This window comes from Heptranchias perlo, chromosome 13, assembly GCF_035084215.1.
Source record: "Heptranchias perlo isolate sHepPer1 chromosome 13, sHepPer1.hap1, whole genome shotgun sequence".
In the NCBI taxonomy this organism is placed as follows: Eukaryota; Metazoa; Chordata; class Chondrichthyes; order Hexanchiformes; family Hexanchidae; genus Heptranchias; species Heptranchias perlo.
The window spans coordinates 46,376,533-46,391,561 of NC_090337.1; the positions used below are offsets into that span (position 1 = coordinate 46,376,533).

The 15,029-nt window shown below is 42.9% G+C and overlaps 1 protein-coding gene across 1 annotated transcript in view; it reads left to right on the forward strand.

Annotated features, from left to right (window-relative positions):
- Positions 1-1,921: 1,921 nt before the first annotated feature.
- Positions 1,922-15,029, forward strand: part of farsb (phenylalanyl-tRNA synthetase subunit beta) — a 57,814-nt gene continuing 44,706 nt past the window's right edge. The window contains exons 1-4 of the mRNA XM_067995417.1: positions 1,922-2,004; positions 8,847-8,902; positions 12,047-12,201; positions 12,393-12,465. Of these exons, the coding sequence (XP_067851518.1) occupies positions 1,947-2,004; positions 8,847-8,902; positions 12,047-12,201; positions 12,393-12,465 (342 nt within the window). The 5' untranslated portion in view covers positions 1,922-1,946. The remainder of the gene's footprint in view (positions 2,005-8,846; positions 8,903-12,046; positions 12,202-12,392; positions 12,466-15,029) is intronic.

Sequence of the window (15,029 nt, forward strand, 5' to 3'; positions counted from 1 at the left end):
TGATGTGAAGATGGATACAAAATATTTGTTTAACAAGTCTGCCATTTCCTTATTCCCCATGATAATTTCTCCTGTCTGAGCCTCCAAGGGACTCACATTTACTTTTGCTACTCTCTTCCTTTCTACATACTTGTAGAAGCTCTTACAATCTGTTTTTATATTTCTTGCTAGTTTACTCTCATATTCTATTTTCTCCCTCTTTATCAATTTTTTGCTCATCCTTTGCTGGTTTCTAAAACTCTCCCAATCCTCAGGCTTACAGCTCTTATTGGCAACATTATAAATCTCTTTTAACCTAACACTATCCTTAACTTCTTTGGTTAGCCATGGATGGATCACTTTTCCAGTGGAGTTTTTATTTCTCAATGGAATGTATATTCATTGAGAATTTTGAAATATTTGTTTAAATGTTTGCCATTGCTTACCTACCATCATACCTTTTAATCTAATTTCCCAATCTACCTTAGCCAACTCACCCATCATACCTATGTAATTGACTTTATTTAGGTTTAAGACTCTAGTTTTGGACTTAAATATGTCACTCTTGAACTCAATGTGAAGTTCATCATATTATGATCACTCTTCCCCAGAGGATCCTTTATTTTTAGATTACTAGTTAACCCTGTCTCATTATACAAGACAAGGTCTAAAATAGCCTGTTCCCTGGTTGGTTCCATGACATATTGTTCTAGTAAACTATCTTGAATGCATTCCAAGAATTCATCCTCCAAACCAGCTTTGCCATTTGATTTGCCCAGTCCACATGAAGATTAAAGTCCCCCACGATTATTGCATTTGTGTAATGACTTTTGTGTATTGTATTGCAATGTCTGTGTAAGCATGCTAGCAACTATTTTCTTAGAATATACCAACCAATGTATTTGCCCTTTTAACTGAGAAAGTTTGGGTATTTAGAAAATGTACATCTTGTTTCCTCTGTCAGATTATATATGAGTGATTTATGTTAAACAATATATAATTATGGAGTGGAGGTGGATCATCCCCTGATATTTCAAAACATTCTGACTTTCACTGAAAGATTTTGCTTTTGTTCGTGAATTTTGTGCTTATCAAGCTGGGGGATATTATTGCTGGTGAATGGAACACTTTCCAATTTGAGCACCCAGTGTCAGTATCATGAACTCCAAGCATGGTTAGAGTGGAGTATAGCCCCTGCTATCCTGTGTGTTTTCCTTCTTCAGATTGATGTCTGTGATACATGAAGCTCTATGTGGTACGACAAATGAAAAGCACAATTGTTTTGTTTAATCATTTTCTCATGAATCAAGTTCTTCTGCATTTTGTGTTTCTCTTCTGTGAACCATTCAAATGACAGTTTTCACAAGCTTTTCTATGTTCACAAGCTTTCAGAGCTTTCCTCCTTCGTCAGGTGAAGAAGGAGGAAAGCTCACCTGACTAAGGAGGAAAGCTCCGAAAGCTTGTGATTTCAAATAAAGCTCTTGAACTATAACCTGGTGTTGTAAGACTCCTTACATTGATATTTACAACACCATACTAACACGTTGCTCTTTATTACTAATGTATACACTATGTCTAGTATTTGCAGCCCTGTAACGACAGAGTGCTCTTTCCTGCTGACCCTATGATTCCTGACAGCATTTTCTTCTCAGGGTCCTCTCACAAATCATGTCAGCAGCAACAGACCTTCCATCTGGGTCCTGACAATCTGTGAATTGACAATTTTACTCTAGTAGGTACCTGTATGTTTCGCCCGAAGACAAATGCCAAAGAAATATATTTTCAATATTGCAAGAGGGTTTTAACAAAGAAAAATACATATCATTTGTTGGAAAAAAATATTTGATGAATCTACTGTAGAAGAAAAGTGCCCAGAAAAACGCAGGAGTGGGAAAGACAACTGCGGTGGGTGCTTGGAGGGTCCATCTTGTGCGCATGCGTCGTGGCTGTTTCTGCCGGGTTTGACTATGCCGACTGTCAGCGTGAAGCGGGATTTGTTATTTCGGGCTTTGGGTCAAACGTACAGTGAGTTCGTTCATTCATTCATTCATTGTCTGAGCAGTAGGTAGTGGCGGCGGCGGCGTAAGAGCAGGAGAGGTGGGTGGGTGAGGGAAGGAGAGGTTCACCGATTGGGCTGGGACAGACAGAGAGAGAGAGAGAGAGGAGAGAGGGAGGAGAGGGAGGAGGAGGAGCGGGGAATCCGAGCCTGGAATATAGAATGTGGAATGTGGAGTCCAGAATCTGCAACATAGAATGGAACGTCTATACCCCGCCCGGGGGTCGCAGCCATTCATTCTTTGCTCCATTGTTTCCACACCGACCCCGCCGACTGTTCCTTTCTGCTGATTGCATCATGCAGTGCCGGAGTCCCCCAGTCATGTTTGCGGTGGCGTCTGGAGACGGCGCTGTCTGCAGCGCACTGATCGCAGAGCTGTCAACATCACCGAGAGGTGTAGGAAACGAGATTGAATTTTTGAGGCAAACTCGTTTAAAAATACGGAAGTGTTTATTTTCCAAAGATCCTTCCAACAGGTTACTTTTTACTTCCAACACGTTACTATAGAGGGGTGGAGAACCTATTCATGTAATAAGGCTTTGCAAATGTATTTTCCTGGGAGGGATATTGCCACAAAAAGATATGATATATGTTTTTGATCCATTTAATCTGTACATATTAATATATTTTTACCGTTCTGGGAAAAAAATCAGTTAATGTCTGCTGAAGTAGTTATCACCGTATTATGACATTGTATAGCTTCAAATCTAATATCTCATCTTTCTTACCCTTTTATTCTGTAGCATTTCTAATGAAGTCAACTTCCAGACTGCATCATATAATTACTTCTAAAAGTAAAAAAGCTGGCCTAGTGGATTAAGATACTACTTTATCCACCAGGCAGTCTCCGTCCCTGCCTCAGCTCATCTGCTGCTGAAACCCTCATCCGTGCCTTTGTTACCTCTGGACGCGACTATTCCAGCGCTCTCCTGGCCAGCTTCCCACCTTGCGCCATTCATAAACTTGAGCTCATCCAAAACTCTGTTGTCCGTATCCTAACTCACACCAAGTCCAGTTCACCCATCACCCATGTCCTCACTGACCTACATTGGCTCCCGGTCCAGCAACGCCTCGATTTTTAAAATGCTCATCCTTATTTTCAAAGCCCTCCGTGACAGGGTTGCCAACTGTGGTTGAATATATTTCTGGAGGTTTTATCACATGACCCCCTGCCTCCAACTGCCCTGTTCCCACACTCCCGTCATTGGTCGCCTGACACGTCCGTTGTCATGGTGCACCGCCTTCCTACGCCAATCGGATAGTGAAGAAACTCTTCATTACCTGATTAACAGTGAAGAATCGTCCAGTCAACAGCCTTTTTTTCCATGCCTGATATTTAGAATCATAGAAAGGTTACAGCACGGAGGGAGGCCATTCGGCCCATCGAGTCTGTGCCGGCTCTATGCAAGAGCAATCCAGCTAGTTCCACTCCCCCACCCTATTCCCGTAGCCCTGCAAATTTTTTCCTTTCAAGTGCTTATCCAGTTCCCACTTCAAGACCATGATTGAATCTGCCTCCACTCTGGCAGTGCATTCCAGATCGTAATCACTCGCTATGTAAAGTTTTTCCTCATGTCACCTTTGGGTTTTTTTTGTCAATCTATGTTTTTGACCCTTCTGCCAATGGGAACAGTTTCTCTCTATCTACTCTGTCTAGACCCTTCATGATTTTGAATACCTCTATCAAATCTCCTGTCAACCTTCTCTGTGCCAAGGAGAACAACCCCAGCTTCTCCAGTCTATCCATGTAACTAAAGCCCCTCATCCTTGGAATCATTCGAGTAAATCTCTTCTGCACCCTCTCGAAGGCCTTCATTTCTTTCCTAAAGTGTGGTGCCCAGATCGGGACACAATACTTCAGTTGTGGCCGAACCAATGTTTTATAAAGGTTCATCATGACTTCCTTCCTTTTGTATTCTATGCCTCTATTTATAAAACCCAGGATCTCATATGCATTTTTAACTGCTTTCTCAACCTGCCCTGCCACCTTCAATGATTTGTGTACAGATCATTCTGTTCCTGTACCCCTTTTAGAATTGTGCCCATTAGTTTATATTGCCTCTCCTCATTCTTCCTACCGAACTGTATCACCTCGCATTTTTCTGCGTTAAATTCTATCTGCCACATATCCGCCCATTTCACCAGTCTGTCTCTATCCTCTTGAAGTCTATCATTATCGTCCTCACTGTTCATTACCCTTCCAAGTTTCGTGTCATCTGCAAATTTGGATATTGTGTGCTGTACACCCAAGTCCAAGTCATTAATATATATCAAGAAAAGCGGTGGTCCTACTACCGACCCCTGGGGAACACCACTGTACACCTCCCTCCAGTCCGAAGAACAACCGTTTACCACTACTCTCTGTTTACTGTCACTTAGCCAATTCTGTATCCATGCTGCTACTGCCCCTTTCATTCCACGGGCTTCAATCTTGATGACGAGCCTATTGTGCAGGACTTTATCAACAGCTTTTGAAAGTCCATATACACCACATCAACTGCATTGCCCTCATCAAAAAACTCTTATCAAGTTAGTTAAACACGATTTGCCTTTAACAAATCTGTGCTGGCTTTCCCTAATCAATCCACACTTGTCCAAGTGACTGCTAATTCTGTCCCGGATTATCGTTTCTAGAAGTTTCCCCACCAACGAGGTCAAACTGACTGGCCTATAGTTGCTGGGTTTATCTTTACAACCTTTTTTGAACAAGGGTGTAACATTTGCAATTCTCCAGTCCTCTGGCACCACCCCTGTATCAAAGGATGTTTGAAAGATTACGGCCACTATCTCCGCAATTTCCACCCTTGCTTCCCTCAGCAACCTAGGATGCATCCCATCAGGACCAGGTGACTTACCTACTATAAATACAGCTCGCCTTTCTAGTAACTCCTTTTATCAATTTTTAGCCCATGCAGTATCTCAACTACATCCTCCTTTACTTAGACTCTGGCAGCATCTTCTTCCTTGGTGAAGACAGATGCAAAGTACTCATTTAGTACTTCAGCCATGCCCTCTGCCTCCATGAGTAGATCTCCTTTTTGGTCCCTAATTGGCCCCACCCCTCCTCTTACTATCCGTTTGGTGCTACATGCCTATAGAAGGCTTTTGGATTCCCTTTTATGTTGACCGCCAGTCTATTCTCACACTCTCTCTTTGCCCCTCTTATTTCTTTTTTCACTTCCCCTCTGAATTTTCTATATTCAGCCTGGTTCTCATTTGTGTTATCAAACTGACGCCCCCCTTTTTTCTGCTTCATCTTACTCTCTATCTCTTTTTTCATCCAGGGAACTCTGGCTTTAGTTGCCCTACCTTTCTCCCTCGTGGGAATGTAACTAGGCTGTACCTGAACCATCTCCTCCTTAAAGGCCGCCCATTATTCAATTACAGTTTTGCCTGCTAACCTTTGATTCCAATTTACCCAGGCCAGATCTGTTCTCATCCCACTGAAATTGGCCCTCCTCTAATTGAGTATTTTTACTTTAGAGTGGTCTCTGTCCTTTTCCATAGCTATTCTAAACCTTATACTATGATTGCTTTTCCCTGAATGTACCTCCACTGACACTTGCTCCACTTGGCCCGCCTCATTCCCCAGAACCAAATCCAGCAATGCCTCCTTCCACGTTGGGCTGGAAACACACTGGTCAAGAAAGTTGTCCTGAACACACTTCAAAAGTTCCTCCCCCTCTTTGCCCCTTATTATTACTATCCTAGTCTATATTAGGATAGTTGAATTCCCCCTTTATCACTACTCTATGGCTTTTGCACTTCTCTGTAATTTCCCTGCAAATTTGATCCTCTATATCCTTCCCACTAGTTGGTGGCCTATAGAATACACCCAGTAGTGTAATGGCACCTCTCTTTTTTTCTTAACTCGAACCAAATAGATTCTGTCCTTGACCCCTCCAGGACATCCTCTCCTTTCTTTCCTTCCCTATCTTTTCTGAACACCTTGTATCCAGGAATATTTAGTACCCAGTCCTGCCCTTTTTTGAGCCAGGTCTTAATTATCGCCATGACATCATATTCCCATGTGGCTATTTGCGCCTGTAGCTCACCAACCCTGTTTACCGCGCTTCGTGCGTTTACACACATGCACTATAAACCAATTTTAGACTTTCTTCAAAAACAAAATACTGCGGATGTTGGAGAAGTTCAGCAAGTCAGGCAGCAGCTGTGGAGAAAGAAACAGAGTTAACATTTCAGGTCAAAGACATTTTGTCAGAAATGGAAGATGTTAAGAGTTAAAGTTTTTGAGCAAGTACAGCGCCTGGGAAAGGGGGGCAGGGAGGGGAGGAAGGAACAAAAGAGAAGGCCTGTGATAGGGTAGAGAGCATGAGCGATTAAATGACAAAAAGGATGAGAACAGATCTGGCCCAGGTAAATTGGAATCAAAGGCTAGGAGGGTGGTAATGGGACAGGTTAAGAAACAATAGATTGATCAGGAGTAGCTGTAAATGGCATTAGCAGAAAAATTACCAGCACTAGCTGACCAAAAAATGGGAGCAGTGGTTATGATCTGAAGTTATTAAAATCAGTGTTGAGTCTGGAAGGTTGTAAAGTGCCTAAACGACTTTCTTGTACTCTCCCTTAGTCTGATCCCACTTAATACCATACTGTTTCTTATTCCAGTGCTACCTTTCTCTCCCAATCCTTTTTGCACCTTGTTTCTTCTTTCCAATGCTACATCCAGGTGCCCACCCCCCTGCCAAATTAATTTACCCCCCCCCCCCAGCACTAGCGAACCTCCCCGCAAGGACATTGGTCCCAGCTCCATTGAGGTACAACCCATCCGGCCTGTACAGGTCCCACCTTCCCCAGAACTGGTCCCAATGCCCAGGAATCCCTCTTGCACCCTCTCTCCAGCCATGCATTTATCTGCTCTATCCTATTTCTATACTTGCTAGTGTGTGGCACAGAGAGTAATCGGAGATTACTACCTTTGAGGTCCTGCTTGTTAATTTCTTTCTTAACTCCTTAAATTCTGTCTGCAGGATCTCATCCCTCTTTCTACCTATGTTGTTGGTACCGATATGTTATTTTATAACTAATAAATAAAAGTGCTCAAAGAAAATTTTTAAAAACATTTTTTTATTGCTCCCATGATTTTTCTCCAGGGTTGCTTGCAGCAGTGTCCTAGAGATTAATCATTAATTCCTGGAGACTCTAGGGCAAACCTGCAGGGTTAGTAACTCTACGCCCCGCCCCGCCCCGCCCCCCCATCTCTGTAACCACCTCCAGCCCTACAACCCTCCAAGATCTTTGTGCTCCCACAATTCTGGCCTCTTGGCATCCCTGATTTTAATCGCTCCACCATTAGTGGCTGTGCCTTCAGCTGCCTGGGCCCTAAGCTCTGGAATTCCCTCCCTGAACCTCTCCACCTCTCTCTCCTCCTTTAATATGCTCCTTAAAACCTACCTCTTTGTCCATGCTTTTGGTCACCTGTCCTAATATCTCCTTATGTGCTCGGTGTCAAATTTTGTTTGATAACGCTCCTATGACATGCTTTGGGATGTTTTACTACGTTAAAGGCGCTATATAAATGCATGTTGTTGTTGTTTAATAAGTACTAGAGGGTCCAAGGTTCATTTCATCCAGGGCATCATTTTGGGTGCTTCAGTTGGCCTCACTACTGTTGAGTTAGGGAGGGCAAAATCATCCAGCAATCCTGTTTCTGGTTCCTGTCTAGTAACCCTTCCTGGAAAGTGTTCCTGTATAGACATTGGGTGAGGTCAGGATCGACTTCAGTTACAAAAACCTTTGCAGTCATATAGCTTGACAACACCCACTCTCTGGCTTGAAGTTGAAGAGTATCGGCTTGGATGAAGTACCTTAGTGCAGTTAGCATCCATGGACTCCAGTATTGTTGGGCAGAGTACAAGCAGCTTTGACTGTGTCTTCAGGAGAGGAGAAAATTGGAAACAAATAAAACATTTTAAAAGTTCAAAATTAGTCTACCTTTTTCCCTGGGAAACTTAATGAAAAAGTACTGATAAACCTTTTTTTGTTTGGACATGAAAAGAACCTTGTAGTGTTTCTGTTGCATTACACACAAAATACATGACCATACAATCAACGTGACTAATATCATCGCATTTATGTTTAGAAGCTAAACTAGTTCACCAATTACCTTTCATGGAAACATTGAACCTTTATAAATTTAATAATGCAATTTTGTAGTTCTGTTTATATTATCTATTGTTTAAGATGTCATCAGAATCTCTACTTTGTAACTGACTGTAAACTATACTGAAATTAAAAGGACACTCCAGAGAAGGCTCACAAAAATGCATTTGTGCAGTACCTCTTAGCTCCTTGTGGCAAAATCGAATTTTAAACTTACTTGGATCAAATTTTTGAATAATCTAGAATCCTACAGATTTGGTGGATTGCAGCTCATTTCTGTACCCATATAAAAAGCTACATTGCTGTGAAATGACATCTGACTGATTTGTGTTGAGCCCAGCATTTTCTCAAAATTAACACTGAGCTGTGCATTGAGTGAACATTAAATCCAACAACTGTATATACTATCCTCCCAGGGAGCTGTCAATTTTACATTTCCTTTTGAAATTCAATTTTCAAGTTGGTGGTTAGGTACAATAAGTTTTTTTTATTTACATATATAGAAATGTCACCATTGTAAGTAGTGTGTTATTGGGGGAACAGGATGTTTAGGGTAGGAATGATGTATTTTGCAAATATTTACTCTTAACTGCAGAAAATTATATAGTAATTTTTTTCAGGATTTTTGTGCAGTGATTGGTTTCTACAACATCTTGGTAAAACCCAACTTGTTTATTTTGTTTTACAGCTGATGAAGAATTTGATGAGCTATGTTTTGAATTTGGTCTGGAATTGGATGAAGTGGTACAGTATCATTATAGCTGGCTAAATGCCACCATATTGTATTGTCTAGTGTAGGGATTCCTTATTTGTGTGATTCTTGGACACTGGATGAATAGTCAAGCAAAGAAAGTCTCCCTCACTTGTGGTAGTTTTGTTAATCATAAGTAATTATTTAATGATGTTATCATTCGTATAAACATTCATGAAGGAAAATCAAACTATACGAATGACTTTCCTTTATAAAATCCCACCATACACTTAATAATTCACAACATTATTATGTAATGACTTAACAATTCATACACACATAAGGCAAATCATTAATACATATACAACCTTTAAACCAAGGATCTTGCTCATCGGGCCTGAAGGTTGATCAGCTCTTCAGTACTCGAAGTCCTCCTTCTCCTCCTCCTCCTCCTCCTCCTCCTTCTCCTCCTCCTCTTTTTGCGTGATGTTCAATTGCATTGTGCGTTCCTTGTGACTGCCGGCTGGTGAAGAAGAGACTGTTCTTCTCCCAAAGTCTTTTTATATTGTTTTTTTTTACCAATAGGACGTAAGATTGGGGAGGGTCATTCCTTCTGTCCTATTGCTCCCGGTTCCTATGCCTCAATCATTAACATACTTCAATGATTGTCAGTTTAGGCTTTGATCATGTGACTGGAGACCCTTTGATGTAGAAAAGATGATGTGCTTGAACGATGGGTTATAAAAGGCCCCTTTACTGTCTCTGTTTATGGCCTTTCATGTAGAGATAGCCCCTTACATTTCTATGCCCAGACATTTATAATGGTCTTTATGTCTCCAATTTTGATTGCTTCAGTGGCTTCAAATTCATTCCTTATACCATTTGACCATATGCTGGATACAATACCACTTGATATTTCACAACTCCCAGCTTTTTGAACAGATAGGAATGAAAGGGCCAATGCCTTTTCACACCTATCATTGCTTTTCCGATCCGAAGCCTAATAATAGGATTTGGCAGAGTCCAGATGGATTTATGAAAGGGAAATCATGTTTGACAAACCTATTGGAGTTCTTTGAGGATGTAACTAGTAGAATAGATAAGGGGGAACCAGTGGATGTGGTGTATTTGGATTTTCAGAAAGCTTTCGATAAGGTCCCAGACAGGAGGTTGGTGAACAAAGTTAGAGCACATGGAATTGGGGGTAATATACTGGCATGGATTGAGAATTGGTTAACAGACAGAAAACAGAGAGTAGGAATAAACGGGTCTTTTTCAGGTTGGCAGACTGTGACGAGTGGGGTACTGCAGGGATTGGTGCTTGGGCCCCAGCTATTCACAATCTATATCAATGATTTGGATGAGGGAACCAAATGTAATATTTCCAAGTTTGGTGATGACACAAAATTGGGAGGGAATGTGAGTTGTGAGGAGGATGCAAAGAGGCTTCAAGGGGATATAGACAGGCTAAGTGAGTGGGCAAGAACATGGCAGATGGAATATAATGTGGAAAAATGTGAAGTTATCCACTTTGGTAGGAAAAACAGAAATGCAGAGTATTTTTTAAATGGTGAGAGATTGGGAAATGTTGATGTTCAAAGAGACCTAGGTGTCCTTGTACATGAGTCACTGAAAGCTAACATGCAAGTGCAACAAGCAATTAGGAAGTCATATGGTATGTTGACCTTTATTACAAGAGGATTTGAGTACAGGAGTAAAGATGTCTTACTACAATTATATAGGGCCTTGGTGACACTGCACCTGGAGTATTGTGTACAATTTTGGTCTCCTTACCTAAGAGAGGGAGCGCAACAAAGGTTCACCATTCCTGGGATGGCAGGATTGCCGTATGAGGAGAGATTGAGTAGACTAGGCCTGTATTCTCTAGAGTTTAGAAGAATGAGAGGTGATCTCATTGAAACAAAATTCTTACAGGGCTCTACTATCTTGCTGGTAGATGCAAGGAGGATGTTTTCCCAGGCTGGGGAGTCTAGAACCAGGGGTCACAGTCTTAGAATAATGGCATTTAGGACTGAGATGAGGAGAAATTTGTTCACTCAGAGGGTGGTGAATCTTTGGAATTCTATCCCAGAGAGTTGTGGAGGCTCAGTCATTGAGTACATTCAAAACAGAGATCGATAGATTTCTAGATATTAAAGACATCAAGGGATATGGGGATAGTGCAGGAAAATGGCGTTGAGGTAGAAGATCAGCCGTGATCTTGTTGAATGGCAGAGCAGGCTCGAGGGGCCGGATGGCCTGTTCCTGCTCCTAGTTCTTATGTTCTTTGTTCTTTGATGTGTGCATTTTCTTACATTACCCCCTGCTGTGTTGAAAAGCTTGTGTTTCCAAAAGCCTATGTGTTTTGAAAGCCTAACAGTGTTTTAAGCTCAGTATTATCCATCTAGCTTATTTATTTAATAATCGAGATATCCATCCGCAGTACAATGTCTTTGATCCCGAAACTCATACCTCTTCAATGCCATCAGCGTCATTGAGAGAAATACAGGATTTGTGAGAACACAGTTTACCACATTACTTTGTTTGCAGGTTTTCAAATGTCTTTGTTTAAAAGGGGTACAGTTAACCCTTTCCTTCAAATGTCTTTAGTTAAAGGGGTTTTGAACCCCACACTAGTAAATGTGGAAGATTGTTGCCAAGATGTTTTTGCTCAGGAAATGTATGGCGTGCTGACAAAAAGGAACCTAGGAGGATTTTTTTTCCTCTTCCTGTGTCCCCTCCACCTCGAGGTGCTCACTGTTGTTGGGGTGCCATCTGCCCTCCAAGTTTTGCCTAATGATTGTTCTTCATGTATGAGTCCACATTATGATTAGTGGTAGGCTATTTAACCATCTGGAGCTCCATAGCTGAACCTAACCTAATGTACAAATGTACATTTTCCAGCAGGATAGTGATCAGGAGGAGGAATCCAGGTTGTTTTCACCTCTGCACCACTCCTGTTTGTTGCTCAGAGCCGCTGAGGTCTAGTGTGGCAATCCTACTACACGCTGGCTGAGATCAGCTAATGGCACAGATCTGGGATTAAAACTGAGACTTTGCTGATCTGTAACACTATTATTTGATGCCTTTACCACCTTAGTTTGGTGGGAGCTGCGGGATGCTCTTATAAGTTCAAATCAAATGTTACACAACAGTTATGAAGCTGGTGTAAGTAAATATTGGTTCTTTATCTGCAGACATCTGAGAAGGACATTATAAGCAGAGAACAGGGAGATGGAAAAGCAGAGGGTGCATCTGATGTGATATTGTATAAAATTGATGTTCCTGCCAACCGCTATGATCTCTTATGCCTGGAAGGATTGGCTCGTGGATTGCAGGTCTTCAAGGACAGGTAACTTTTCTTAATGTTTTTTAATTGTATCTTCAAGTGCTATTTGATTATGTGTAAGCCTTGTTTGTTCTGTGGAGAATTTGCTGTCCTCCTTATGTTTGGTTTGACATGAAGTCATTAATGTTTTAAAATATCCAAAGGCTTCCGAAGTATGGTGGTGGTCAATGTCTCATTTTCATGTGCCCATACAGAATTGAAGCTCCAAGGTACACAAGAGTGGGACCACTTAATGGCGACATGCAGAAATTGATTATAACCAAAGAGGTAAGAAAAACAGTTTATGCACAGTAAGTTGAATTACATATAAGAGGCATAACTAATATTAGGATTTTGTACAACGTTTTAAAAAAAATCTCAACAACTTTTTGTCAAGATCCCATTCACCACTTCTACCAAAATTTCAAACCAACCCTTGAAGCATATACACTTTTTTTAAAAAAAAGCACATTGTGCTTATCAAGATGAGGAATATTTGTTCATTTCATGCAACTAGAGCTTGATTTTGAAACAAAAGTGCGGGAGTGGGGGGGAGGGGGAGGGCAAAGAAAATCACGTTTTCCAGGAGCGGGCAGAAATCCCGGCTCCAACATGCCTAAGAATGTGCACGACCAGAGCCTTCTGGATGCGCACGCTGTTCTTGAATCGCAGGACGATATTTAAAGCAGCAATTGAAGTATTTAAACCAGTTTTTAAAAAAAATCCAAAAATGCAATTAGCCATGAAGGCAAGCGATTTCAACGTATTTCCCGTGCCGTGTGAAACACGCCATGGGAAACGAGTCATGTTTCAGCCGGCAGCCATTTAAATCGCTATTTGACAGATGGGATGAAAGGTGAGTTATTGCAGCAGGGCACTTGGTTCTCCCTGACAAACCTTTGGCTGGAAGATCTTTGTGTTTAGACTGAAAATTCTTGGTTTCCACTCAGAATTGTTCTGTTTACATATATTTACCAACTTTTCGGACCCCTCAAACTGACACCATCAGGATGGGGGACGCGATGGCTGCATTCACCAGCACATACAAGAACGAGGAACATCACCGTCCTCGCCAGGTACGGCATGCTCTTCCGCCACTTGTAACCCCACAACACAGTGCTGCACGACAGGCACCTGCACAAGAGCACAGGGTAACAACAGAGGGAGCAACGTCGCAGGAGGCACTACCCTCGTAAGAGGGTCTATAGAACGAGGCTCAGCTTCCTGGACCTCTCTGAGGGGCAGTGTATACGGAGGCTGAGGTTGACACAGACATCCACAGCTTCCTTCATGCTGAGCTGCTCCCGGCTGGGTCTGGCGGCATCTCATTACCCGTCACGGTCGAAGTGAGCACTGCCCTCAACTTCTTCGCCTCCAGATCATTCCAGGGTGCCACCGGGGTCTCTGTCGTCTGCCCACAAGTGCATAAGGCAGGTCACCGACGGTTTGTTTTGCAGGGCCTCGCAATACGTCAACTTCCCCATGGACGACCTCAGCCAGACGAAGAGGGCAGTGGGATTCCACTCTGTGGCTGGCTTCCCACGTGTGCAGGGTGCAATCAATTGCATGAGTATAGCAATCTGTGCACTTCCACATGAGCCAGGACTGTTCATCAACAGAAAGGGGTATCACTTCAGCAACGCTCAGCTTGTTTGTGACCATCGCAAAAGATTTATTCATGTGTGCGGCAGATTCCCATGCAGCTGCCATGATTCGTTCATTCTGAGGGAATCCAGCATCCCGGACCTCTTCCATGCACCAAACCGCCTTAAGGGCTGGCTCCCCGGGGACAAGGGATACCCCCTGTACATGTGGCTGATGACACATCTGAGGAACCCTATCAGCGAGCAACAGCGGCGATACGACGACAGCCACGTCGCCACCAGGTCTATAATTGAACATGTGATAGGACTGCTGAAGATGTGATTTCACTGCTTCGATCGTTCTGGGAGAGTGCTTCAATACGCACCAGCGAGAGTAGGTCGCATCATAGTAGTGTGTAGTGTCCTGCACAACATGGCCCAACAGAGAGGGGTACTGGTTGATGAGGCCCCATGCCTTCATTTCGCATCCACATCTGCAGTCAAATTTGAGGAGGAGCTGGAACAGCAGGAGGAGGGGGAGGACAAACCCATGGGCAGAACAGTGGCTCACCTGTCTGCTCATGAGCCCAGAGAGTCACTCATGTGTGAACGGTTCTTGTAAGATCAGAAAGTGAGAAGAGTCCAGTCCTCACACCACCTGGAAAGAGCAGCGCCATCACCAGCCTCCCCCTCTCTTTCCCCCCCCCCCCCCACTGCACAAAACAATTACACGTACACCGACCATAAAGTGACCAACTGGGTGGCATCAAGTGTCGCCATTTGTGATGAAGCACATGAAAGGGCGCTATCACAAAAGCCAGTCAAGAATGGGCAAGACGTGGCAGTAGTGGTGAGAATGATAACATTTAATGTGACTTTAATAAAAAAACAAATATAAATGAAAAACATGACAGTCTGTCAGACACCTTTGTGCATATCCTTCGTGATCACAAATCCTTATCCTTTCTCTTCCTACTACTTCTACATGGTGCATCCCCTGTGGCTGTAGCAGAGGTAGTGGCAAGTTGCTCATGTCCTTGGCCGGTCTGCTTAGATGCTTTTGGCCTACGCCGTCTGGGTTTTGGAGCCCATGAGGGCCCCCCCAAAGACTGCTCCACCTGCACCTGTAAAGGGGCAGACTCGGCCACCTGGAGAGGAGGCAGCGTTGCAGGTACTGGTTGAGGGGGGGCAATGGGTGAGACGTGGGAGTACTTTGAGTGGCATCCCCACTTCCATGTCCCCTTTCGCCATCATCCCTCTCCTGGACCA